At 50.5% G+C, this 24,893-nt stretch overlaps 2 protein-coding genes and 1 long non-coding RNA gene across 6 annotated transcripts; 2 read left to right on the top strand and 1 right to left on the bottom strand.

Annotated features, from left to right (window-relative positions):
* Positions 1–1,797: 1,797 nt before the first annotated feature.
* Positions 1,798–10,116, top strand: TMEM11 (transmembrane protein 11). The gene is made up of 2 exons (XM_035339792.1): positions 1,798–1,953; positions 9,205–10,116. Exons 1-2 carry the CDS (start codon positions 1,886–1,888, stop codon positions 9,719–9,721), a joined length of 585 nt encoding a protein of 194 aa, XP_035195683.1. The 5' UTR covers positions 1,798–1,885; the 3' UTR covers positions 9,722–10,116.
* A 2,361-nt stretch (positions 10,117–12,477) lies between these two features.
* Positions 12,478–24,433, bottom strand: DHRS7B (dehydrogenase/reductase 7B). Of its 4 annotated transcripts, none has more exons than XM_035339790.1 (8): positions 24,304–24,323; positions 22,723–23,050; positions 18,248–18,423; positions 17,420–17,535; positions 16,545–16,755; positions 15,884–15,976; positions 14,739–14,891; positions 12,478–14,022 (listed from the first exon to the last, which is right to left on the bottom strand). In XM_035339790.1, exons 3-8 carry the CDS (start codon positions 18,396–18,398, stop codon positions 13,817–13,819), a joined length of 930 nt encoding a protein of 309 aa, XP_035195681.1. In that variant the 5' UTR covers positions 18,399–18,423; positions 22,723–23,050; positions 24,304–24,323; the 3' UTR covers positions 12,478–13,816. The 4 variants fall into 4 exon arrangements, with proteins under 4 accessions (XP_035195681.1, XP_035195679.1, XP_035195678.1 ...); XM_035339788.1 differs by having other exon boundaries at positions 22,744–23,050; XM_035339787.1 differs by lacking the exon at positions 22,723–23,050 and having other exon boundaries at positions 24,304–24,433.
* Positions 21,022–23,532, top strand: LOC118174445. Its single transcript, XR_004754663.1, has 3 exons — positions 21,022–21,137; positions 21,451–21,925; positions 23,204–23,532. It is a non-coding gene; the product is annotated as an uncharacterized LOC118174445 (long non-coding RNA).
* Positions 24,434–24,893: the final 460 nt, after the last annotated feature.

Here is a 24,893-nt window from a genome sequence, read left to right as displayed (position 1 = left end):
GCGATAACTGCATGGAGCTGTCGTGAGCGGGATCACAACCGATCCTCCCCTGCTCACACGAAGCAGTCCTGCCTCAAGACTCCAGTCCAAACAGCCCTCGGGAGCAATCCTGCAAGCGCAGCCTCTCCCCACCTGGCACTAACCGCTTGTGTTCATCTGTGGAAGATGTTTGAAAACATGAAGGCATGAAACATTTAAATAGCCGGTTAGTGGAGTCCTTCCCTGCCGTGCTCGTGTGGAGCAAGGCGGGCGGGCAGGTGACTCAGAGGAACACCAGGCGCTTCCCTGCGGGGCCCAGCACTCCGCAGGCAGGGAGCACAGCCCGAGCGATCGCCCTCGGGCTCTCGGCCAGCGTGTTTACCTCCTGAACATGGGGGCAAGCCTCAGAGGCTGAGGTTGGAATGGCAGTAGCTGAAAATCCTACGGGTGGTGGTGGGCAGAAGGGGCGCAGCCGATTTCCAGTTCTGATTTGACCCGGTGTGACAAGTGACACGAGGCCCCCGGGCTGCAATATGAGCAGGCAACGAGTTTGGGGTTTTTGCTCCTCCCAAGAGACAGCGCGGTGGATTTGGGTTATAGCACGGAGCGGGGCTGTTGCTAGTAACACGCTCTGTTTACATTCCACATTCCACAAAGTCCAACGCTCCGGCCTGCCCCAGCAATGCTGCCGCCCGGCTGCACGCTCTGCCAGGCTGGGAGCCTTTCCCAAGCACTTCTCGCTCGTGCAAAGGCGTTATTTACCTCCGCCGACAAAGCAGAACCCCAAATCACGGCCGAGAAAGCCGAGGCGCGGGACAGCCTACGAGCACGGCCTCGCGGTGCCTGGGGAGCTGCAGGCAGCTACGGGGCCGTTCTCTTTGGTTACATTACCTCACTCGGAAATAATGCTGTCAAAAAGAGGAATTTTCAAGGAAGGGGAGTTGCACAGACAACGCCGTTCTTCTGAAACGCCCCGTCAGTCATTTCAGACGTACATCCCCGTGGATGTGCTCCCTTCCCCTTCTCCTCGGAGGCTTGGTAGCTCCCCGGGGAGAAAACAGCAAGAGGAGGGCGTTGGAAATGGATGGGGGACGGGAGGGGAACCCGCGGGGCTGGGGGCTGCTGGGGGAGCAGGGGCTGGAGGAGGGCGTCCCTGCGGGACAGGGCAGGCTGTGGGGCAGGGGAGCTGCAGTTTGCTGAGGGAGGACAGAGGGAGGACAGAGGGAGGACTGACAGAGGACAGGTTTCCTAGGAAAACGCTCCGCTCCTGGCAGGAGACGCAGGGCTGGGAGAGCCGCGGGAGGCACGGGGGGGTCCTGGGGGAGGCTTTGGGATTAGGTCGTGGCCGTGCGTGTGTGCCAGGTCCCAGCTCTGCTTGGGCAGCCCTCAGGCTCAGGGCAGGTGTGTGGGGTGACCAACAAATGTGTTCTGTTTTCCAGTGAGGTGTTTGGCTACGAACTGGCTCGTTTGGCTACCCCACCTCAGGGGGACGTGTTGGTGGCGGCACAAAATGAGCTCCATTTAGCCCCCAAAACGCCATCCCGTCCCCAGGGAGTTCAGCTGAGGGTTAGCACGGCTCCCCTGGCCCTTCTCTCTCCCCCACGAGCAGCAAGGGGCACACGACGCCCCCTCCCCGCCCCGGCACCCTCAGCCCGCCGCCGCCCTCATGGCGGGGCCGCGGGGCAGGCCGGGCCCCTCCACCCGCTGAGAGGACTACAAATCCCAGAATCCCCCGCAGCTGCCTCTCGATGCCGCGAGGCACTGTGGGACTCGTAGTCCTCACCCCTTGACCCCCGCGCTCGCTGAGTGGTTCCGGCGCTCTCCCCGCGCACTACATTTCCCGTCGGGCAGCGCGGCGGGCCCGCGGCCCTTTGGCGGAGACATTTGCGAGCCGAGTGTCTCCAAGATGGCGGCGTGGGGAAGGAGGCGCGGCGGCCCCGGCGGCACCAACAGCGGCGGCGGCGGCCGGGAGAGGTGAGGCCGGGACCGGGCGGGGGCACGGGGGGCGGCCGGGGCTCCTCGGGGGGCGAGGAGGCGGCGGGGAGCGGGCTGCGGCCCTCGGGGCTCCCCGCGACCCCGCGGCAAGGGCGGGGGCCGCGCTGAGGGGAGCGGGGCCAGGCCGGCGGGGGGCCGTGGCCCCGCTGAGGGGAGCCCGGAGCGGGGGAAGGGGCGGGGGGGGGGGGCGGTTTGGTGCCCCGGGGACCGGCAGCGGGCCTTCAAGGGGAGGCCCCGAGGCCCGGGGAAGCCCCGAGGACCGGGCCCGTTAAGGGACGGCGGCGGCCGCGGCTGTTCCCGCGTGGGCAGCGCGGGGCCGGGGGCCGGGGCGGAGGAGGCAGGGCCGGGTAGGGCCGGCCGGCCCCCGGGAGGCTCCTGGCGAGGCTATTTTTAGAGGCGGGGAGGGCACCGGCGGCTCCTCCAGGGTGACCTCCTGGCGGGGGTGGCCGCCCGGGCTGCGGTGTCGAGCTCCGTGGGGTCGGCGGCTCGGGGTTCTTTGGCTCCCGCAACACCCAGGGGCTGCAAGGACAGGCTGGGACTGCCCAGGGGGTATCTGTGGGAGAGCGGAGATCTTAGCTTTAAGGACGGGGGGAAAAGGACGGGGGGAAACCGTGCTGAGCTGTTCTGAAGTCTGTGCGCGTGGTTCTTTACCTGCTTAAAACGCCTGGCTAAATCCCGTGTTTCCTGACGTTGGCATTTTCCCCCCGTTTCGCCCTAGGGCTGACTGATGTAACCAGCAGCTGCTGCGAGCAGCTGCGTTTTCATTGTGAGATGTTTTCTTTTGTCCTGCCGCCTTATTTAGAGACCGTGATATCCCTTTGATTTTATTTTTTGTGGTGGGTTTTGCCTCGTTTTGCTCCCTTGCTGTAATCCAAGAGGACTGTATTTGGTGGTGCTGAACCTACGTAGCCCGGGGGAGTCGCAGGTAGCCCTTAACCTTCTGGTGCTGATGTGAAACACAAATGCTGCCTGTGCTGAGGGGATCTAAAGGCAATTGAATTGGAAGAGCTGATGGAATTACTACATCAGCGTCGTTTGTATAAACAGCTCAGAATACCTCAGGGCTCGGTGGCATAGTGGTAAAACTGCACCCGCTGCTGGCACCTGCCCCAGCGCTGAGCGCATGAGGCGAGGAGTTCTCACGTTGTAGCGCTGCGCTCTCAAGAGAAGTGAAGAAAAAATATGGAAAAGAGCACTCGCCTTCAGTGAAAATTATTCTGCCTGGATGAAAACTGATGCAGACTTAAAAGTGAGTTGTTACCTTGTAAGCTAATCTGCGAGCTATGCAGTAATCTAATTGTAGCACGTAATTGTAGTTTGTGGGGATTTTTAAGCTCTGATTACTCTTGATCTTATGATCAAAACCGCTTGTTCATAAACATGAGCTCCCTCATCAGCATTCAGCATTTATTCTTTCCCTTTTACACCGAGAAGCATGTAGCGAAGCGTAAGAAAGCACAGGAGGGCAGCAGGTGATCTGCATGACTGTTACACCACCGAGCGGCGTTTCACAACCCCAGTCAGAGGACGGTGGTTCTGTTCGGTGTCACCCCGTGCGGATCCTGCTGTGACCTGGTGCCGGGTGATGTCAGCCAGGCAGCGCTCCTTCCTCGCAGCTGCAGACCTGGAGATGCGCATGACTGGGCCTCTCGATCGGTGGCTAATTGTAAATCACACCTACCAGGCTCGTTTGGCTGCTGGCAGTGCAAGTTGTGGGAACGGTGGGGCTGGCAGGCCTGATGTCATCAGCTGGTGACGTGGGCTTTTTATAAAATGAGCACAGTTTTCCTACATCGGGCAGGATTCCTGCCCAAAGACGCGTTCCTTTGAACTGAATGCGCTAATCCAGCTTCCCTCCGAAACGAGCTGCTTCAAGGTATTTTTAGAGTTGTCAGCCAGCTAGGCTGTAAAGACCTCGGTGTGCTGGGAGGTGGCGTCGAGATTTGGTAGTGAATAAAGTACTGTCTGCTATTAGACTTGACCAGCTTTCTCTTTGATAAAATAAAAGCCCAGTGACCGTCTGTGGAGGCTCTCTCCCTTCATAAATGACTTCATTGATGCAAGGGGGTCTGTAGTTGGTCGAAAACTGCTTTCCTCAACACAACTGAAACGTAAGGACCTTAATTTCAAAGGATGCTGGCTGTGAACTCCAGCTGGCTCTCGGGTGGTGGAAAAAAATAAAGTTTAGGAAAAAAAAAAAGGAGAAGCAACTAAATATTTGTTTTTCTGCATGCTGGATAGACTCTTTAATGGAGACTGTCTAAAGGGAATTGTTAATCTGTAGACCAAAACAGCTTCTAATGCAGAACAGGCACTGAATTGTACTCGGGGCTTCTGTATGAAATTCAGCACGATGACCGCCAGAACACAAGACAGAATGCCGTTTGTTCCCCGGGGAGATGTTCTGACAAACTGCAGAAAGAAGAGCTCTCGTGCCATCGCTGCTCCTTGTATTGGCTTCTCCGCACCCTTAAAGAGGTCTCTCTCCTCTTGCTACCTGCACTGCTCGGATTTCTGGTACTCTGTTTGCTCACAGCAATGATTGACCTGTTTCCATTAGCCTAGCTAATCATTAGTTGACCTAAAATTGATGTTTCTTTTTAGCTCTGGTGGCTGGAGGGTTTTTCGGTAGGGCTTGGTCAGGTTTTCCTTACGATTGCCTTCCTTTGCCGAGGCAGCTTGAAGATCTCACCTGTGTTCCCCTGTCTATTTGTGTTTAAGGCCCATCTTTTGAGGGGAGGTCTTGCTTTACTGCTGTGCTTTTTGTGTTCTCCTCAGCTTCAGTGCAGCCGTAGGCAGCCTGTTAAAACGGCCTCCCTGAAGCCGTGGGCCTGGCAGCGGTAGATCCTGCAGAGGTTTGGTAGAGAGGCAGCTGTTCGGGTGTTTGAGCTTGGATGTGCCATATTCCAGAGCTGCCCTGAGTAGAAAAACACACCTGTTAAACTCTGAATCCTCAGAGGAAATACCCAACCACAGGCAGACCACGTCTCATTTTTAATCCTGACCTTCTCAGAAGGATTTAGGTGGGAGGAGGGAAGTTGAGCGTGGTGGTGTTGGAATTTGACTTCCCTCAACTGTTTTGACTTACTCGGGCTTGGTTGGGATGCTAACGATGACCCCAGAGGCCGCGCTTTGGCCATCTGTAGGGTGCTTTTTCTGCAGTTAACCCACGCAGCCAGCGTTAAGGCCCTCCGAGGCATGGCTGCGCTGGGTTTTGTGTGTGCTGCTCGTGACGGGTGTTATCACACAACTGCAAGCCTCTCCCCGCTTATTTTTTTAAGCACTAATCAGACTGGTTTGTCTTCATTTATAGCTCATCCCAGTGTATGTTTGGCGCAGTGAGCAACGCCGTTGTCAGGAACATCCATTAAAAAAAACACAAAATACTTTGCGTGGAGATCGAGATGGTTTCTGGTCCTGACCCCGGACGCTCTGCAGAGCTGAAGTGGTTGGCAGCCTTGAAACCCTACCCAGAAGTATTTGGGGCGGGTTGAGGAGCACCATTAGGTGGAGAGCAGCAGCACGTTCCCGAGGCTCAGTCGTTCTGCCCTCCCAGCACACAGGGGTGGGAGGATGCTGGGATTTCTTCCAGGCTGCTGCCGTGTGCCCTGTTTTTAGCACTTGGTCCTCTCCCTGCCAGCTGGCACCTGGCACAACTTCAGGTCTTCGCACAGCGAGTGGCAGGAGTGCCTCCTCCTTAGCCGGGTATTTATGTCTTCATCAAGATTCTCCAAGTGAAAGTTGCACTTAGCAGACGGGCTGCTGTTCTCAGGAGGCAGCCAAACAGAGCTGCCCTGAGGGGGGGCCCTGCTGGAGTTGCTGCTGCTCAGCCAGCTGCAGTACCCCTCTGCGGGCACTCTCTGATCTTCCCATGTTAGGAAGATAATCCCGGGGAATCTGAAGCTTGCCCTATAGCTAAGACACTTCGGTCCCTCCTGGTAGCAGCTCTGTTAACAACCGATTCCTTATTGCGAACTTTGGCCATACCAAAAGTTTATGTCCGTGATTTTAAATGAGTTTCATCTCGCTGTGCTGAATCGTTCGGGGTGCTGTCACCTTTCCCCGTGTATGCGTGCGGTTGGCACCAGGAGTAAGGCTCTTCATACATTCTGTTTTTGAGAAATTGTGATCTGTAGTAGAGTAAACTATCTGGATATAAGATCCAGAACTGTTCTTACGGACCTGTTGTACAACTTTAAACTTATTTTTTTTTTTATTTTTTGAGATGGGGAGGCAGGTCCTGGAAAACCATTTGATTGCATACAATCATCGACTGCTTTTCTGTCTGGTAAATAGCACGCTGGGCTTCGGGACGTGCGGCACCGTTTTATGACTTCTGGAGCTAGATCCTCTCTCACGCTGGTTATTTACCAATCTCATAAGTAAAATGGAGTTAGATAAAACGAGCAGCACTTCACAACTGGTGGGTGCCAGCTCGTAATTGATGGCGTAGTTCTGCATTTTTGTCATTGCTTTGGAGGGTGGCATGATGAGCACCAAAAGGCAACTTCTAAAGCCTCCAGTGTCTGAGCAAATCCGCTGGCTTTGGTTGGATTTGTTCATGGGCAGCTGCTGTGCTCGATGGAAAGGCTGCGTCAGGAGACTGATGGTGCGGTTTGAGGTCCCTGGTCCTGCTCTGCACATCAGCAGGGTCTGAAAGCTGCTCAGGCCCTTGCTCAGCCCGTGCATCTCAGCTGCATCGGGTTCTCTGCTTTCCTTCCTCCAGAGGTAGCCAGTTCTTGTGCGGACTGAAACATGGCAGTTAACTCATCCTACTGCTGTTACAGCAGTGGTGGCTCTCTGCTTGCATTGCTGACTCCTTGTCCTGTTGTTTGAGCAACTGCTTTTTAATTCTTTGTCCTTTGCTAATGGGGTTGTCCAATCAGCCTGCTGCAACTGCAGCTCTGTGACAGATGTGGCCCCATATTACGGGACTAATTTGGAAAAACAGCACGTTTAGGAGGGCAGACTGCTAAAACTTGGAAACTGCTTCTGTTTTGCAGAGCCTTGCTGCACGTTCCTAGGTGTTACAGAAAGCTGGAGGTGCTGTGTAGTAGGAAGTACTGGTTTTGTCTGGAGGGTTGTGTTAGCGCTGGGTCTGCCTCCAGCTGAAAGCCATAGCTTTTCCCTGAAGTCCTCGGACCTTTCCAAGTGGTCTCAGGTAGTCACTGGTGTAATTTTACGGGAGTCTCAGGGTTATCTTCTGAAATGAAACTGGGATTTTTCACTGGGCTGAAGCTGCACTTGGCATGGTTCTGGTCAGGAAAAAATCCTTGGCAGAAACCTTTACCAGCTGTGTCCTTAACGCACTGGTGCAATCCTGGTTAACTAATCCTGCCTTACAGAAACTCTTAATGCGAGCTGATACTTCGCTATGTTAGAGGTGCAGTGTGCCGTTAACCTTCTGTATCGGTGCTGTCCTTTAATCTTTAAATACTTGCCAATTCACTACAGAACAGCAGAGCTTACCGCGTCCTGTGCTGAAAGAGTTAATCCTCTACAGAATCCAGCCTTCTCTTGAAAGGGCTGCCTTAAAAATCAGACGAAGACTTGTAGGTGATTTTCCAAACAGTGTTGGACAAGATGATGGCTTAAGGAAGTCCCTGGCATGCACAGCATTCAGGTGGATTTTTCTTTCCCCTTCTACCTGTGAACAGGCCAAGGGAGAAGCGCGCCGCAGAGAACCAGTAACTAGTTTAAGTGGCGTTTTCCCTGTAGCTTTTCTAAGTAGCAGCCAGAGCCTTGTGGAAACCGCTTATTATTCTGCTTTGGGAGAAGCTGGTGCGTCCTATTTCCTGCTGTTTGACGCGTTTGCCACTGTTCACAACAGCAGCCACTTCTGGCAACAGCTTGTAATTTAACAATATTCTTGATTACAGATGGTCACTGCACGATCCCCTCTGCAGCACGAACAGAGCTGCACGTTCAGGGTAACGGCTGGTAACGCGGCAGCTTGCAAATGTGTATTTTCTCTCCCTTATTTTCCAGTGCATGCACACAAGTGCCGTTGTACTAATGGAGCAGAAAGTACTAGATGCATTCTCCGTTTCAGCAGCCTCTTGCCTCCCAACATCAGGACGGTCTAAACACCGTTGGGATGAGGTTGTTTTGTCTGCTGTGATTAGGTCAAATATGTGCGCAGTTTGTTCTTCTCCTGCTAAAGGAATCTGCTAGATATTTTTATCCTTGAGAGGCCACGTGCTCCGTTTTGTTCTGGTTAAGCACAAGTATGTCAAATAGTTATTTCTTCCCCTTAGAAGGGAGGATTTTGCTTTGTTCCAGCAGATCGGTTTTTACCCTTTCTCGGCGCAGGTAAATGGCCGACCTTATTTCTTAGCTGTCTGTTGCATTAGCCTAGCTGCAGCAAAGGTGAGTGCATGAAGAAGGTGGAAGAAAGAAATTGATGTGATTCTTTAGGTAGCTAGGAGCTGGTACTCAAATGGAGGAGGGATGTATGAGCCTTGCGAGTCCACTGTCAGCAGGGAGCCTATTCTGGGGTAAAGCAAGCATCTCTTTCTTCTTGGTTAAAACTTACCTTGGATTTTAAAAAAATCTTTGCTTGCTTGCTGCTTCCTGTTTGATCAGAGGGAATGAATCATTCTGTAACACAGTGACTGCTCTGCTGCCCTTTTCACCTTCACTTCCAGCCACGTTTCTCAGCTATTCTCGTGTCTGCAGGCTGGATTTGTGAAGGACTAAACAACAAGCTGCGCTGGTGGCAAGGAGGGGGTGGTTGTGGGGAGAAAGCCATCGTCTTCAAATGAAGTTGCTGCCTCTCAAAATCTTCCAGTGCAACTCGCCCTCTTGATAAATGAGTTGCTAGTCTTAATTTCTTGGGAAAGCTCCTTGAGTCTGTGCGGTTTGTTAATTGCTCCAGCGTGGTCACTAGGGTTCCAGCATCTCTAGAAAACCTGCTGAGGTTTCAGGGCGAGGAACCGTCTCAGGACTGCTGTCAAGATCCTGTTTTCTCAGAATGTCCTTAGTTCCTTAGTTAGGGAGATGTAAGGAAAAATAAATTGCCTCAATTTGGGATGACTTCATAGATGAAAAGCATAATTAGCTGAGTGAAATTGATCTTGATTTGGAAAAGCTGCTTGTTGTTGAGCAGAGGCAGTGACAGGGTGACCTTGAGGGGCTGCCCTGACTTCAGGCATTTTTCCCTTGCAGCTGGGTGGGTGAAAAGTCTGTCTTTTAGCTCCGTGGTTTTAATCCTGTGTTTCCTGTTAACAGGGTCACCTTGTCCTCCACGGACTGCTACATCGTGCATGAGATCTACAACGGAGAGAACGCTCAGGACCAGTTTGAGTATGAGCTGGAGCAGGCCCTGGAAGCGCAGTACAAATACATAGTGATAGAGCCCACTCGCATTGGGGACGAGACGGCCCGCTGGATCACTGTGGGGAACTGCCTGCACAAGACCGCCGTGTTAGCGGGCACCACCTGTCTCTTCACCCCTCTGGCACTTCCAGTAGATTATTCTCACTACATCTCCTTGCCCGCTGGTGTGCTGAGCATGGCTTGCTGCACCCTTTATGGTATCTCTTGGCAATTTGATCCCTGTTGCAAGTACCAAGTAGAGTACGACGCCTATAAACTTTCCCGCCTGCCCCTGCATACGCTCACCTCCTCCACCCCGGTGGTGCTGGTGAGGAAGGACGACCTGCACAGAAAGAGACTGCATAACACGATAGCACTCGCTGCCCTGGTGTACTGTGTAAAGAAGATCTATGAACTCTATGCCGTATGACTTCAGCAGGGAAGAGAGAAACCTACAAAGACAAGCGTATTAAGACTCCCACAGTAACATTTTGTTTTTCCTCTTTGAGAAGCAGTGGAGACTGGGAAGGAGGTGGTTTAATAGAGCTGTTATTTTTAAAATAACACATCACTGGTGCACCAAGGTTTTTCAGTTCTTCGTTACACTTAAAGATTTGGATGTGTGGTGAAATGAGAGATGTATGTTAGGCCATGGGAGTCCAGTCCAGCAGTGGAGTGCTGATGAAAGCAAGCTATGGAAAGAGGGGGGTGTGAGAGCTTCTTTTTTTTTTTTTTTTTGAAACATTTAAGTATATTGTTTAATTGTATTACACAGAACCAGCCGGAAGTTATCATTGACCATTAAAGGATGAGAATTTCAAATGATTTTGCTCTCTCGTTACTGTTAACATAGCTCCCTTTTACAGTGTGCTTCCAGGGGATGGAAGCTTTGCTGCGAGATCTCCAGTGCTGATAACGCTGTATGTGTGCTGACATACAGACCTGCTACTCCTCTTGTCCGTCGCACATGGCAGCAGCGTCCACGTTACCTCACAGCTGTCTGCTGGAGGAAAGGCTGTAGTGTTTGTTGCTTTTCCTCTTGCTTGACTAGTTGTGTTTCCTGGAAGAGGGCGTACCAGTTACCCCAGTATTTCTATCTGCTTTGGTAACTGCACAAATATTGATGCTGGGGGCTAGCAGCGCCCAAATCCTCTGCTGCCCTGCCATCTTCCAGCTTCTTTGCAAAAGGGAGATAACACCGTTTCCAGCTCAAAACACTGCTCAGTTACTGCACAAGTTCTTCACAATGTGGATCCATCTCTATTGAAATGTGTTGGAGCACACACAGCTGAGAACTGCCGAGGTGGGAGTCGAGTCTCTTACCTTTTGCCTCTTTTACTTCCAGTGGCACTTGGACAGCTGTGCTCTTACTGTGTGATTCCACTGGTCTGGCTTGGAGCACAGACTTCTGGAGCCGCCTGCTGCTGCAAGGCATCCAGGTGGTTGTGTCTTTTAGCTGTGCTATCTGAAATGCTAGAATTCAATCTTCTGCATGAATTCAACTTTTAACTCAAAGCTGTCAAAATCTTGTTCTTCGAATGGAAAGTATTGACCGTTTCGCAAGATCTGCCAGTTAATTTTTAAAGACGGGGCTTGCTTTCCATAATCTCTTCCGACCAGATGGAAAATAGGTGTGGCTTACATTTAGAAGGCCAGCTTGGCACAGCTTCAAGGGTTATGATCTGAATACAACAGCGAAGCCCTGCAATAAAACCTGTCTGCCTACAGGTGTACTGCTCGCCTGTACATGGCAGCTGCAGCCTGACCTCTGCAGCTGAGGCACTGACCTTGGGAGGTAGTCTCATGAGGTCAGAAACCAACTTCAGTTCTATCTTTATCTCTTCAAATTGCAACAGCAGGCGGGGTGAGCTCCCCCCGCCTCCAGGCTGCAGCAGGCCTTCCTGGCAAAGGCTCCGACTTGCCTTTTTGTGCTGATGCGGGTTTTCTGTCAGCAGGGCGTGCGTCCCAGCTGTGCACGTGCTGGGCAAGTGGCGTTTGCGAGGAGTCCGGAACAATCCTTTTACCACCCATACAGGTTAGAGGAATTTCTGTGGCATCAAGGCTTTTCTAGGTGGCAACAGCGCTGTTTAAAGCCTTGGCCTCTTGCTGGTACAGTGGGTGAGTCGCCTCCCTCCAAGGTTAAAAGAAGCCGGGATCCAGAGCATCTCTATTTATAGCAACAATATACAGTTGCCTTGGCAAGGCAGAGGGGAAGAAATGCAACTGCTTCATCTTTCTGTGGTGAGCCCCAGACTGCTGGGCAGCTACTTTGCGAGCCCTGACATTGCTTGTTCCTTAAGTCCCTTCTGTCTGCTGGATGAATTTTAAACTAGTGGCAGATCTGCAGCAATAATGAGTGTATTAGCTACAGCAGAAGGCCCTGAAATATCCTCGTCTAGCCACACGTGGCATTGCTGCTCTTTTTTTTGACCATTGCAGAATTGTGAGGGCTGTTATTTCTTTTTCTCCACTAAACCTCTGTGGTCCTGGCACTTTTTTGTGTGTTCAGCTTTCCCTTGCCTTGACTGATCGCTCTGACAGAAGTACGAACTCCCGGTAGCCTCCTTAAGAGCATGGCTTGCATCAAAGGCTCCAGGGTTAGAGATGAGCAAGTTTCCTGTGGTCTCTTATTGCAGGAGGAAAAGTGAAGAAGTCAGCTTAGCTATTGCAACAGGTGGGTCTGCTTTAAAAACACCTTCCACTCCTTCCACTCTCTTCTGAGGTGGAGAAGAAATAAATGTGGGAAGGGATCCTTGTAAAAAAGGGGGAATTTCCTTTCAAAGGGGGGTGTGTGCACCCTCTGAGCTGTGGTTCTGTGCACAGTGGCTGCAGTAACTCCCCTACGTGTATTTTTTTTTTTTCCTCAGGTCTGCTGCTTTGTACCCCTCGGCACCCTGGAAGATAACGCGGAAAAGCAAAGTGGCCCCGTCGTCCTTTCTGGGTTGCCACGATTTGAAACATCAGATGACAGAGCAGTTGGACAAGCCTGGCAGGAATACTGCATTTCACCAAGAAATGAAAGACCCGAACGTGCAACACATGAAAGGAAAAGCACACCTAACAATTAGAGAAGCTCTCCTTGTAGCGAGGGAGAGGAGGTAATGCCTTGGTTTTGTACAGGAAAAAATGATCTCTCTTCCTGCAAAGTTACCTGCTGCGAGGAGCGAAGTAGAACAAAGGATGCAGTTCATGGCAACCTAATTTATTTGTCATCAGATGTGCACTCACAGGCGGGACACAGGGAGAATGCTGCGAAGTGCATGGAGGTGGCAGCAGGGGTCTAGGCCCGGGCCCCTACACGTAGGCTGTATTTCAGTAGTTGTATTTCTAACCTTTCTGAATTACCTCGGCCCAGCCACTCACTTTTCCTAGTGTTGCTGGGATCAGACAGGGCAGGCTCTGTCTTCCTCTGGGGGGAGGAAAAAACTTTATGCTGCATGGAAACAAGGGGAGGGACGAAGAACGGGGTATGGTGCTCAGGCTGCTCGACTCCCTGGAGCCTGCGGTACCTGGTCAGGCAGATCTCCTTCCCTCACTGGATGTGGCCCTAACGGGTAACTGTGATCGCTTTAAAACAGGCGAGAACAACGGGCCTGTCTCCTGTGTTGTCCACCCTACACACACAGATCCTTCTTTGCTTGCCGGGAAGACGGCGTGCCTGGCACCTGAAGAATCACACCTCCTCTGTGCTCGAGGCCTGCGGGTGGACCAGGTGTGCTATCAGGTGCATGGTATTTACACTCAACAACATACCTTGCCGTGCTATTTTTTAAATCTGTTTTAATGTTTTAATCTGTTTTGATGCTTCCTCTGCAGTAACTCGTGCTGGGGTTAATACTGCGCTGTCAGGTAGTGCAGAGATGGCTCTGCACCTCAGTAAGGCATGATTCAGGCAGATAACACCGTTGCCAAATAAAACTTGCATTCTACATCAGTTACTTTGTTAAAAGTGGCACTGGCATTAGTTTTAGCTTAACATATCAGATGATTTGGCACATTGACAAGCAGAGGCTCTGAAGCTTTCCACTTCAAGCAATGTGTTTTGGATAAGATTGGAAGGAGTGGGAAGGAGACATCGATCACGAGAGCTCCCAGCTGGGGACTGTATTTCACAGGGGCCATGAGGTGGGGAAGGCTAAAATCTGCCTGCGCAAAGCCAAACCAGGTGGGTTTTATTTGTAGCAGGCCAGTAAAGCTGAGTGAGCCTGGGGTGAGGTGAGGTGAAGTGCTGTCTTCCAGCACGTGGACCTCTCTTGCTGTGAGGTGTGTGCCTTGAGTTACCCTCCCCTGCAGCCTCAGCTCTCCTACTTTGTTCCAAGCACCCTTCTTCAGGTGAGGCTTAGGTGCTTTCTTCCAGCACATGGGCCTGCCCTGATGTAGGGAAACTGCTTCCCACTCTCCATGCAATGGTAAGTTGCAGCATTTTCAGAAAGGGTTTTCCTGCAGGAGCATTTCTGCTGATGTCCCTGCCAACTGCAGGGCGTTAGCCTCTCCCTACAGTTACCGCTCGAGAACAAGCCGAGCTCTAAGAGTCCTTTGCTTTTCTCTCCTTTTTTGCTCTAGTTGCCATTAAGTTGAAGAAGAGCCTGGGGAAGAGGTTTCGTAGGTAGACAGCCAGCGAGGGCATCAGGCCGGCTACAAGAACTTCCTTCTTCTTCTGCCCCACTGCATTGAGAACCACCTGAGCGACCTCTGCGGCTGTCTGGCCTTCAGCGGTGTTCTTGTCCATAACTGCCAAAACAAAGCCAAGGAAACACTGACGTCAGCAGGTAAGCCCACGCTTCAGCACCTTTCCTAGGAATGCTCTACATGGTTCCTGGTCTAGTTCTTGGTTTTGCACTAGCTGCATATGGGACGACAGGCAGCTAGAGTTCATGGCTGGGCTAGAAGAAACCAGCACGTGCTCCTTCCAACACCCAGGCTGCAGCTACGTGAGCCTCGTGGTCTGTTTCTGAAGGTAGGGCTCAGAGTTGAATGTTTCAGTACATTTTTCTCATTTTGAGTTCCAATTGATGTTGAAGAGAAGCAGATACACCTCTCCTCCGTGCTACTGCTCAGCTGAACCTACAGGGCAGTAACTGGAGTTTGTCTCCCCTCAAACCTAGCATATTTCCCAGGAAATGAACATCGTAGGTCTAGAGAACTTTGTGTTGAAGTCTCAAGCTCCAGGAAAAGTGGATGGATGGAGGGTGCAAAAAGATCCTTCAAAGACAATGCTTAGGTTTATGTTCCCTATAAAATATCCTAAAGACTCAGTAACCCCAAGGTAGCTGCTGTTCATGAAGGCTAATTTTGGGGCGTTGCTCTTCCTACCCTGCATCTAAAGGTGTCCTTTGATACTTCAGAGCTAACCTGTCCCCGTCAGAGGCTGTACACTGCAAGCATACTTTGGAGTAACTCAGAGAGGTGTAGGCACTTGAGATACAGGACACAAAACCACTTCTCACCTCCATAGCGAGATCCATCTGCTGTTACAGCATTCAGAGAAAGGTTGGTCTGGATGTATCCGGGGCTTACAACCGTCACTTCAATCTCGTACTGCTCTACCTCTGCTCGCAGACAATCAAAGAAGGCCTGGGTAGCATGTTTAGAGGCAGCATCTGGAAAACAGGAAAAGGGCTAAGCCTGAAGGAGGAGCAGAGCTGAGGAGCGGTTCATTCCCCTGAATGGGCCTTTCACTGAAACACAACCACTTCTCAGCAAGAACCCAGTAGCTGTTCGCCAGCTTCTAGTTGTTTTTAGTGAATGGCAGCAACAGGTAGTGGGAGTGAGAGGCAATTTAGGAAGGCAAAATGTAAATACTCAAGTTGGAAACTGGCTGGGATCCTGAGCTTAATATCTCAGCCATGCCAAAGTATTATGGAGTGAACCCAAGCTGCCTCCCACTCGTGATAAAGGAGACATGAAGACTGTCTTGGCAAGCATTTGATAAGACAGACTGGGGCTGGGGGAACGAGTTGCCCAGTAAAGGAAGGCAGGGCTGACATTTGCTGCTGAGCACCCTGCTGGCCTACGTGCGCTAAGCACTATGGACTTGCTGAGCAGGTTCACGGCCTGGCTGCACAAAAGTCAAAACCTCATCACGCAAGCACACAGGAGTGGAGTAGCGTGGCCTAGGGCAGGAGTTCCCCTTGTTCAATGTCTGGGCAACTCCTTTCACTCCCTCACTTTCCCTGTGTGCTTGGTTGCTACTACTGTGACTGCTCACCACGGCTGCAGGGTTGACACCAGCAGAGCTTAGCACAGGCTGCGTGCCCTGTCTGAGGACCTACTGGCAAAAGCTGAGCCATGCTGAGTCCATGGGGCTCTGGTCACGGTGTAAGCACTCTGGCAGCTCTTCAGAACACGCTTCTTGGTGCAATCATACCCACACCATCAGCAAGTCCTGACTTCAGGACAGGGCTAAGATTTTGTATTTGAGCGTGTCTTCCTCAACAGCTGTGGGAGGTTTCTTAGTGTGATAACCTTACTAAGAGTAATTTACAGCCCTGCCTTGCCTGCATGCAGCTAGCTCTATAGAGAGCTGAATGTGGATTTATTCCTTCAGTCTGATCCCCCAAATATCTTCCCCATCTTCTGTGGAGGTACTTACATGCTGATCGGAAGGGAATGCTTATTTTGCCTTGAATGCTGCTGATGGCCACAATGTGGCCTTGTCTCCTCTTGATCATGGAGGGGAGAAGTGCTAGCGAGAGAGAAAAGAATAACAGTAACAATCCTATCGTTACTGCTGTTGAGAATCAGTGCGTTTGTGCACCCAGTGAGGCTGCACAAAGGCCTTGCAGTTGCTGTGGTCTCCCACAGGCACAGTCAGCAGCACTTGCTCTTTTCTGCCACCAGTGCATCTTTCCAGTTCCTGCAGCTCGCACCCTCCAGGATGAACTTTATGTATAACCACAGAACTTTATGTATAAGCAGAGAACCTGCCTAGGGAAGCTCACAGCCTCGCCTAGAGCCCAGACTCAGTTCCCCTAGGTTTTATCAGAGCAGACAGGCTAGCCACGTCTCTCTTCAGAAGTTCCTGGCAGACTAGAGTCAGGAGGTGTTTTAAACGAGGCATCATCTCCCATCAGGTACCTCCTGTGCACTCATGCCCAATAATCAACTTTAAGCCTGCCCATAAAACAAAACTCTCCTCCCCTCCTATTGCACTGTGCCAAATACAGTTACAAACAGGATGAAAGCTGTGCTTAGTCGTGGTGGCCTGCAGAAGGTATCAGCCACTGGCCCCCTGTGCCGTGAATCGCAAGTACCTTTGGTGAGGGCTATAGGACCGAAGTAATTCGTTTCCATCACTTTCTTGTCCACGTCCAGACCCGTATCTACGATTGTGCCCCGGTAACTGATGCCTGCGTTGTTGATCAGGATGTCCACGTGGCCCGAGTGCTTCAGGATCAATTCTGCAGCGTTCAGGATGCTTTTAGTGTCCGAAAGGTCAAATACCACAGTGTGGGGTTCGTGTAGCTGAGTAAACAAAAGTTAGCAAAAAGCTGTTCAGGGGGTGCTGAATGTGTTTACGTTCACGCTGCTGACTTTGAGGAGAGATGGGATTTCCCAGCTCTGGAAACGCAGAGAAGGCCATCCACACCTCCTGCAGTCAGAGTGCAGCAGGTACTTGATAGGAAGACGTGACAGAAGCAGCTTGTACTCGGGTGTTTTCCTGCTCCTGTAGCCTGTTCCTTATACCAAGTGAGGTCTTCCTCGAGTGCTAAAGTTTGCTATTGTGTTATTAAAGAAAATGTGTCTGATGTAGTCAAAAACAAACTCATATACCTTTCCTGTCCACTGCCAGCAGAACTAGACATCAAAACTAAAAGCCGGGACAAAGAAAGTCACTCCTCCAGATTCAGTCCATGGTATACAGGTGCCGGGGGGTCTGGGGACTCCACACTTGGCTGTGTGTTCACTTCCACTACAAGGCAGGAGGAGTCTTTCAGCTGGCTTATTTTTGTCAGGTTTTTACAAGATATGACATGTCAGCTCCGCGTACTCCTCTAGCAATATCTATCCCTAACCACAGAGTTGCATTTTTCCTATTGCTCAACAGAACAACCCACAAGCAACTCTAACTTCTGAACAGAAATCCCAGCCACGTGGGACGAGCAGCCTTTCTTTCTCCCACACTTACGTTCTTTCGGTGATTGGTCATGGTAGAAAGCTCCTGTGCCAGGTCTTTGAGTTTCTCGCTGTCTCTGCCGCAGAGCACCAGCCGAGAGCCAGCTGCATGGAAGGCTTTCGCACATTCTTTGGAGGAAGGAAGGAAAAGAAAAGATCTGAATGTCAGGGACAAACAGGAGATGCACGTGATGTTTAGCGGTAGGCTAGAACTTCTTTTAGCTAGCAAGGGTTTGGGGTGGCTTTGTTATTCCTGAGTAGGAAAACCGTGGAAAGGAACAGCCAGCAGTATACAGCGCTCCGTCTGCCCAGCGTATCACAGCTGGGAGGTCTCTCCTGAGATACTCCTATCATCTTCTTGAGCAGAAATACAAAGCTTTTTAAAATTCAAGCAGAATTAGAAAACATACCACTCATAAAAATATATGGATTTGGAGAAAAAAATGGCTTGTATTAGGAAGAAAAGTGATATTAATACTGCCGGGAGTTTTAATTTAAATAGGTGGATTTGTACCACAAGATAAAAGGTACTTGGTGTTGGACAGGTAGGGAGAAGGAGGGGAAAGGATGGCAGGGCACCAGAAATACAACAACCAAAGTAAATGCTGAACACTAGTTCTGGGAAGTTTTATAGAAACAGTTTGACTTCCTGGCCTTTTAAAGATGTAGAGAGAAGACCCCTTACAGCACAGGAGAGCACAGATTGTTTCTTGCCTTGGTGAGCTCCAGTTTACACTGACTGGAGGACGGTTAAAGTTTTCCTCTACAAACGTTGAGATGATTTTTGCACCAAAATTTGTGTTATTTATCCTGCCTTTGGCACCCTTCTTTGAGAACCTACCTTTTCCCAGGCCAGAGGTGGCCCCGGTGACCACCACCACCGCTCCCTGGAGGTAAGTTCGCGTCCGCATCCACTGCAGCAGCCGAAAAAGCGCGAAGAGCCCCAGGCTGCCAAAGAGCAGTGGGATGATGACGGTGGATGTGAGATCCATGAGTCTTCCTTTCTCAGCAGTCTTCCTAGAGCCACAAGATGAAAGGAAACACACCACTTTACTGATAAAAAAAAATTAGCAGAGGCTTGAAAACTAGGGAAATGCTTTTTCCTACCCCTGCCTTAGACCACCAGTAAACCAAACCCCGTACAGAAGTATCTTCAACAAATTTCCTCAACCCTTCATCTGGGCTTCCCAAAGTTGACATCCGTAGCCAATTTTAAGCATGTAAATGCTAACCTGACCATCCCAGCAGGACGCTTGGATCTTGTAGGCACCACATAACAAACTTGGGCTGAGAGATGCTGTTCCCACGTGCTTCTCCATTTTGCTCTAAATTCCGTCCCTTGTACAAACTACTTAGAATGAAAGCTCTTCAGGGCTGGGCTATGTCTCTGCATGCTTCTGATTGTAATAAAACCTCTTGGGTTTCTCTACGGCAGCCAGTACTACGGTGTCTACATGCCAGAGCCCCCTTACTGTGCGTTATCCCAGATGGACGTAACCCCCTCTGTATTCAGGAGACGCAAAACAAGCTCTCTCTCCGAGCACATTATTTGCTTAATGTACTGAAATCTGTGCCTCCATCTCCCCTCTTTCATAACCTGTTGGTAGAGAGCAGTTATCTGATGTAAACGAGCCACATGTCCAATCTAGCAGGCTCGTGCTCTTCAATGCCAACATTAATTGTGCGGTTTGTTAGCAGCATGAGCCTGTGTTCCGCTGCCCTGAAACTAAACCTGTGTGAATGAAACCCAAGCTGAAGGTATCTTCAAGACCGAGCTCATCCTGGAATTGGGTTCTGATGTCAGTGCCGAGCCCCAATCTCCTAGCTAAGCCATTGCCTTCAGGCGAGGAGTTTATGTTACAGCTTAGGAGGTGGCCAAAGAGTCAGCGATACCTTTGCTGGGAAAAAGGTCACCGAGTTTCCTCCTGTATGCACCCCAAGCTTTTAGGCTTGTTTTCAGAGGAAAGGCAAGCCAGTTACAACCCCTTCCTCGAGTCTGTACGTCTTTTGGGTTGCGTGTAGAGCCAGAGCCAAGTATTAACATATTTTCCCTGTTTTGCAGATAGTTTGAGCACAGCAAGACAGGTCTCTACCAGGAAGAGATTGGCAGGGACTGGGCAGACAACTTGTGCAGTACTTCAAACACAAAAGGACAGCACGAGAAGTAGAAAATAATAGGTGTGTAGTAACACTAAGCCATCATCAGGGTTGTTAAGTAGTACTGAGCTTGGATGGGGCTGAAGGGATGGCAGAGGCTCTGCTAGTTGTGGAACACAGCTGGAAAATGCCATGCTCACCTGGATTTCCAGCAGGGGCTTGGACAGGATTCCCCAGGTAGCTGGTCAGCGAGCAGGCCAGCTTGCTGAACCAGCAATGAACTGTATAAAGTATTTGTGGAGGTACAGCTAGAAAAAGATCACACAAAGATAGCCCATCTAGCTCTAAATAAGCGTGACAAGATCTAAAAGCAGAACTATTGAGCAGCACACGGCTCTTCTCAAGCTGCTATGGAGCTTCCTGATCTCGTGGATCTTTACAGAGTGCTTCGTTGTGTAACACGCTGCGCACGATGCAGAGAGACTTCCAGGGCACAGGCTCCCCTGGGGCATGGGGAGTGTGCCCGCAGTGAGAAATCAGAGACCTGGGAGGAGGATTACACTCATCCCGTCACGAAGCAGCGCATGAGTGCAGCACCCAGCTGCTCAGAGCAGTGTCTTCTTCCTCCACCTCTCAGTGCTGAGCGTGCATAAACTGTGGTTTGTACTGATGCACAAAGCAGCCTGGTGGAGTTTAACATGAGAAGAGTGCAGAACTCCCCCCCCCCCCCAAAAATAATTCCTGGGGAAGAGCAGTTTAGACACAAGGCTGCTGGCCTTCTTTAGGCTTGATAAGCAGGAGGTGCTTCCTACGGTCTCGTGCAGCTTGTCACTTAAAGCAGCTGCCTCTTTGTTGTCCCTCTTTGCTCCTAAGGCTCTCATGAGATTCAGAAGACAAGCGGTGGGCAGGGACAACAGGTGCTGACATGGACCAGTGTGGCTTTCGGGGCATTTTGGAATCAAAAGCATCCAGCTCCCATTTAGGACCTTTCATTATTTCCAAAGTGGGAGCAGACCGGTGGAGTGGCGCTTCCCTCCTGAGCCCACGCTGAAGCTGACACAGTTCAGAAATCCGGCCCTAACTTTGCTTCTGGTTTTGGTAAAATGCAGACAGTTGGTGTGAAGCAGAGGGACAGAACTGCTACCGGGGAGCTCTTCTGACCCCTTTTCCTAACTAAACCCCAGCAGGCGATGGGAGGCATTCCCACGTTTGTTTATGGCATGGGTTTTTCCTGTCCTTTGGCAAGATGAAGGTTGTATTGGCAAGGACTGAACCCTGCCACAGGGGCTGGTGGAGAAGAGCCCCCCAAGCCCACCCGCACAGCAGCTGTGTGCTGGTTGTGCGGCTCCCATTGCTCACCAGCATGAACCAGTTACGCCTGCTTAACTCATTCGTTAATCGCGTCGTTTGTTATTCATCTACGTTATAAACAGAGGTCTGCCTTTAATCCTTTCTGTTTGAAAAGCTTTCCAAGCCTTTTATTGGTTTTCTTTCTCTCCTTTCTGTCCCTGTTACGTCCAGGAACGTGGCAAACCAGCTGCTCTCTGCCTGCCCGAGGGCTGCAGCAAGCTGTGAACCCAGTCAGCAGCTGCAACCCGCTTCTGCAGCTTCCAGGCTGGAGTTTGAATCAACAGGTAAGTAATTCCTGCTGATACAGGGGAAGGGAAGTAGGGGATGGCAATGAGAAAGACTGCGTGAAAGAGGGGAGCAAGGGTGAGAAGGAACAGTCAATCAAAGGTGTGGATCTTTTTTAGTTAGGTCGTAAAGTTGCAGGTATTTTCCAAGGAAGGGACTCAAATGGTGCCTTAAAAAGAGCCCCAGAACGAAGAAAATCCCTGTTCAGCCACGCTCGAGAAAGATGACAGCCTGCCTGGTTTGGAAAGATGAAAGAATTCTTGCAGCTCTTCAGCCCTAAGGCATTTTTTTTTCTTTATTTTCCCGTACCAGCTTACTTCACAAAGCCACGAGTCCTTACTGTAGTTTGTAATATTGAGCATGCTTAAAGGAATCATAAAATGAGTACCAGTGGAACAAAAAGCCGTGGAAACCAGCTCAAGGCATGCTGCAGCGTGTTCAACAGCATCCGTGGTACGGAGCCCACCGCCAGGCCGCTGACCTAACAGGGCAGCTCGTACATCCCGATCAGTTTTCAGGAGTATTTGGTGGAAAAGGACAAAGGGGGAAAAAAAAAAGCTGCAACCTGAAGGGGTAATTCTGTTCTGTGGAGTATTGGGATTATTTGATGTGGAAAAACCGCTGCGATCTGAAGGTGAATGAGATCATAAATTAAAAAAACAAACAGGACTTGGTTCCCATCGCCAGAAATGTGAATTTGCAAAACAAACGCTGGGAGAAGAGAAGGAGCATAAAACCCAGATTAAGCAGATAACACTCTGAAGTAGCTCAAAGCACCTCAGGGCAGGTAAGGCTGTGTCGCAGTAACAACAAGAGGGCTGGCAGGGAATGCATCGGATTCACCGCCTTCTTTGAGGTGAACAGGATCAGCTTAGAGCTCTTGCTCCAAGGTCTGAGATCCCCCTCTCACCTGTGTTCAAAAGGTGGCTGCTCACATAGAAAAAAGCAGGGACTTCTTAATTTTTCTTGGCAGATAACATTTACGACATCAAATTATCTGCAGGAGAGAAGCCACAGCTCATTACAGGTTGAAATAAAAACCTGAACTTCTCTGTTCTCCATCCAGAATGTAGGACTGGAACAAGCTTATCAGAGAGCAGAAATAAGAACGCTGATAATGTAATTAAATACGAGTGACTGGAAACTTTCTGAAAGGCTTAGCATGAAATAAATCACATCTATCCATTAAGGGCTTTCCCCCTGTAACAACAACTGGATGCTACCCCATGAAAGCCGGGATAAAGATTTCAGAAGGAACACGGAGCTCAGTTAATAAGGTCAAGAGTGCACTGAAGGTAGCAAAGATGAGATCGAGTCCTAAAAGCAATCAAAACCGCGCTAAGTTTCCCGAAACAAGACCTATTCTCCTTTAGCTTCGGCCACCTAGAATCACATTGTCCTTTAAATGACAAATGGCAGCAACTGGGCGGCTATTTTCAGAAATCAAAAGGTGTCATTTAAAGGGAGGGCAGGGGGCACGAAGGAAAAACTTCCTTTTTTTCCTAAGGAAGCACTTGTTGAGCAGCAAGCGGCTCCAGGCTTTATCAGCTCCCACCTTTAGTGTGAAGAAAGCACGAATCCTACCTTTGAAAGGGGCTCACTTGCCTGCGACTGCGAGGCCGTTTCTCCCTCTGGGCTTTTAGCGGGACCCAGCTGACTTAAATTACCAGATGGCAGCGGTCCAACAAAACGTGCTCCGTCCAATGCTAGCGCAGCCTCTGAAAGCAAACCTCGGGAAGACGGTCTGCGAGCTCTGAAAGGTGGGGGTGATTTAACCCCCGGGTTAAAAAGATGGAGGCACATGCAAAATGGTAAAAGTTCTGGTGAGGATCTGGTTCTATCGAGGGCTAAAAAATAATTTCCAGTACTTAATCCAGAGCATCCCCAAGTCCAACAGTAATCTTCACGTTCTCTTGATAAAAGGAAAAAAAGGCAAAGTTTGTGAATCGGTTGCAACTCTATTATTTTAATTAATTTGGGGATGTACTCTGATTTTATCGTGCACACCAAAGTGGCTATCTCATTAATTAAAAGGAAAAAAATGACTTTTTATTTCTTTCTGTAGGATTCTTGAGAACTTTGAGCAGAACTGGACTGAGAGATGAGTTTCTCATCACACTCCGCAGCAGCACCTGGTATTTGCTAGGGAAATGGGCATTCCCTCAGGCAAGCTGCTTTCACCCAATCCTTTTTAAGCCACGCTTGACAGGGAAGAAAAGTGGGCATTACTTGCATTTAACATCAACTAAACATTTTTGGTGACCCAACTGCTTTGGAAAGAAATTGACAGGAAATGCATAGACATGGAGATCGGGGGAAAAGAAGGAAGCCAGCGCTGTCTATTCAGTCAGTGATTTAATACAAGCAAACGGGAAATCTGACAATTTCTCTGACTCACCAGGTCCCCACAAAATGGTAAGTGAAGGTTCAGAAAGCTCACTCAAAATGTAATGAGAAAAAAGTGACTACGCTTATTCAAACAGCCGAATTAACAAAATGCTAGCGTGCACTTACTTTATCTGCTTTCACTCCAAACTTCTTGAACAGAAAATGTCAAAAATACGCTGAGATCATCAGAAATCAGCAAAAGTCCTTAGAAAGAACTCAGTGCTTGGACAGAACTCCTCAGTAAAAGATAGTCTTTGAAAGGAAAGGGAGGAAGGGTTTGGGAGAAGCAATCCAAGACCCCATCTGGACTTCTGCAAAGAAATGATGGCAGGCGTGACGGTGAGGACTGCCACAGCAGTCACTTGTATTTCCTTACATTATCCTGCTAGGCACCAGGAGCAGTCGGACACCGGGTCTGTAAGCTTCATTCTAAGCAGGTGGCAACAAGGATCAATCGTTTGGGGTTTGCTGCGGTGGGAAGGCTCAGCATAATATATAAAATTATTTTTTAGGGTGCGATTTGAACGTTGAGCTATCTCCCTGGTGTCACTTGGACCAGAGGCTGAGGAGGCGATCTGCTGCGCTTCGGGAGCCGCTTAATGCCATTTCCTTACGCTTTTACCCAAAGAAGATCTCAATACAGCCCCCGGGATTATCAATACAGCCCCCGGGATTACCAACACAACCTTTAGGATTACCAGTACCCCCCTCAGGGTTCCCCCCAGACGCCCTTTAACGCCCCCGGCCGCTCACGGCCCCCTCCCGGCCGGGCCCTACCTGCCCGCCGCCGTCACCATGGCCACCGCCGGAAGCACGGCGGGCGGGGGCGGGCCTTCCGGCAGCGCGCCCAATGGCAGGCCGCGCCTCCCGGAGGCGAGCCGGAAGGCCTGGAGGCCGGCCCGCGGCGTTGCCCTCGTGGGTCCGGCCGCTCTTTGGGTCCGGCCGGGCAACCGCGCTGCGGGCGGGAGGTTCCGGCCACGCTTTGGTCTGGGCCGGGCCTGCGGGTCTGTTAGGGGAGTGGTTGTAATTAATAATAATAAAATTAATAATTCGGCCTCCCAGCATGATCCATGAGCAGCCAGCTCGTTGCCATCTCTGCTTAAAAGTGCAGAGAAGCTGCACTCAATGTACCCACAACCAGTAGTGCGTGGCTGTGGGGAGTGGGGATGGCGAATTCCTGTGAAAAAAAGAAAGGGAGGCGTTTCTGCAGCACCCCGTGCAAGGTTATGTCCATAGATCCCAAAGCATGGACAGCAAGATCAGGGGCAGAGTGGTTCCCTACTTCTTAAATGGGCTCCCTGCAGCAGTGCTTGCAGGCTGCGCCCGTGGTTTCAAAGATTTTCTCTTTGAGATGAAATGGGGCCTGA

This window comes from Oxyura jamaicensis, chromosome 14 (assembly GCF_011077185.1).
Source record: "Oxyura jamaicensis isolate SHBP4307 breed ruddy duck chromosome 14, BPBGC_Ojam_1.0, whole genome shotgun sequence".
Taxonomy (NCBI): Eukaryota; Metazoa; Chordata; class Aves; order Anseriformes; family Anatidae; genus Oxyura; species Oxyura jamaicensis.
This window is presented reverse-complemented; position numbering and strand designations above follow the sequence as displayed.